The 1899-nt window shown below is 36.7% G+C and overlaps 1 protein-coding gene across 1 annotated transcript; it reads right to left on the bottom strand.

Moving 5' to 3' along the window:
* Positions 1-165: 165 nt before the first annotated feature.
* On the bottom strand, positions 166-1106 carry LOC111734160 (olfactory receptor 5D16-like). The gene is given in 2 exon segments (XM_023526350.1): positions 166-338; positions 341-1106. Coding segments are annotated over 2 exon segments (939 nt in total).
* Positions 1107-1899: the final 793 nt, after the last annotated feature.

Raw genomic sequence — 1899 nt, 5'->3', positions numbered from 1 at the left:
TATATTCCGGCTGACCTAAAACTCATATTTTTTCTATTCTAAACATGTGTTTTCTTTTTTAAAATCTAAAGGGATTTTTTAAATGACTCTTGATATGCAGTGCATTAAAACATCAGAAAGGTGTTCCATAAAAACAGAAGTAACTATTTATCAGTAGATGAATCACTATGAAAAAAATTGGGTTTTCAATACTTTGTTGACTGTATCCTTGACATCTTGATTTCTTAGACTGTAGATCAGAGGATTCAACATGGGAATCACCTCTGTGTAAAACACAGACGCCTCTTTGACAGTGTGTCTGGAGTTTATAGAGTTGGGTACACAGTAGAGGAAGAGGATGTGCCGTGGAAGATGGTGATGTCCGCTAGGTGTGAGGAACAGGTGGAGAAGACTTTGTGGTGCCCACCGGCTGAATGCATCTTAAGGGTGGTCACAAAAATGAACAAATAAGATGTGAGAATGAAGAGCAGTGTACTTACCTCATTAAAGGTGGCAACAGTGAAAAGAAGCAACCGGCAAATATAAGAATCAGAGCAGGAGAGGCAAATCAGGGAGGACAACTCACAACAGAAATGATTGATTGTATTGAAACCCCAAAAAGATAGTTTGATAGCAGAACATGTAGGTACTAAGGAACATGGTACTCCCCACGGATAGGATACAACCACCGGCAGAGCACAGAGTCTTTGGGATATGGCAATTGTGTAGGGCAGAGGGTTGCAAATGGCAAAAAAGCAGTCATAGGCCATCACAGCAAATAGAATTAATTCAGTCATCACAAAGGTACAAAAGAAAAAGAATTGCACCATACAACCTGAAAATGAAATGGTTCTGTCTTCTACGAGTACGTTCACCAGCATCTTGGGAGCAATGATGGAGGAATAGCAGAAATCCATAAATGAGAGATGGCTTTGAACGAAGTCCATGGGAGTGTGTAGTTTGGGGTTAATTTTGATGATCACAATCATTCCAAGATTTCCTACCACACTGAAGCTGTAGATGGCTAGATACACCAGGAAGAGGGGAACCTGTGGTTCCGGGTAATCTGAGAAGCCCAACAGGGTGAATATGGCTCCAGAAGTTGCATTTGTCCCTTCCAGAACCATATTTCTTCATGGTGGGATCTGAAAATCAGACCTGCAAATTATATATTATGGAGAATGATTGATGCATGAAGCATGCCTAATTCTCTCCTGTGTAGAGTGAGAGGTAAAACAAAATAATCTAGGTTAAATCTCGATAGGTGTTAAGGATCCAGGAATATCTAAAGTTGCATACAATGTTTAATGGTTAATGTTACTTTCTCAAAAATTTAGAAATTCTGTTCTTGTTCTTAAATATCATTTTAAAACCTACAAATGTACTAGTTATGAACTTGAGTGATTTAGATGGTAGTATGCAACCAAATCCTCATGTAAGATATTCTACTCTCATTGAATTCTTAAATTCTGCAAGGAAACATTTAGAAAAATGAAATAATATGTTATTGGTCCTATAATTACTCATGAAAAGTGGAAGCATGTGAAATAACTTCTATAATTAGAGTTAATTTCTGTAAAAACATATCTGCATATATTGTGACATAAAGAAAAAATAGTATACGTTCTTACTTATGTCCATATTTTAAATATGAGTCTAGCACTTTAATCATCATTCCTCTTTTTGAAGAAATAGGTCCGATATCAAAGTATCTAATGACTTACATCTTAGTAAAGAATGTCTATAAAATTGAACTGCTCTTCTCTAAGATGAGCACAGAGAAAGCTGTAAATGCCATGACTTGTCTAATGACTTATAGATTTTACATAATCAACCTACAACCAGAACCCAGATTCTTACATTTCTAAACATGTACCTGTCTCACTATGCCAGGCTCCGATCCATATTACAGTTTGACAT

The sequence above is a fragment of the Pteropus vampyrus genome, unplaced genomic scaffold, assembly GCF_000151845.1.
Source record: "Pteropus vampyrus isolate Shadow unplaced genomic scaffold, Pvam_2.0 Scaffold824, whole genome shotgun sequence".
NCBI lineage: Eukaryota > Metazoa > Chordata > Mammalia > Chiroptera > Pteropodidae > Pteropus > Pteropus vampyrus.
This window is presented reverse-complemented; position numbering and strand designations above follow the sequence as displayed.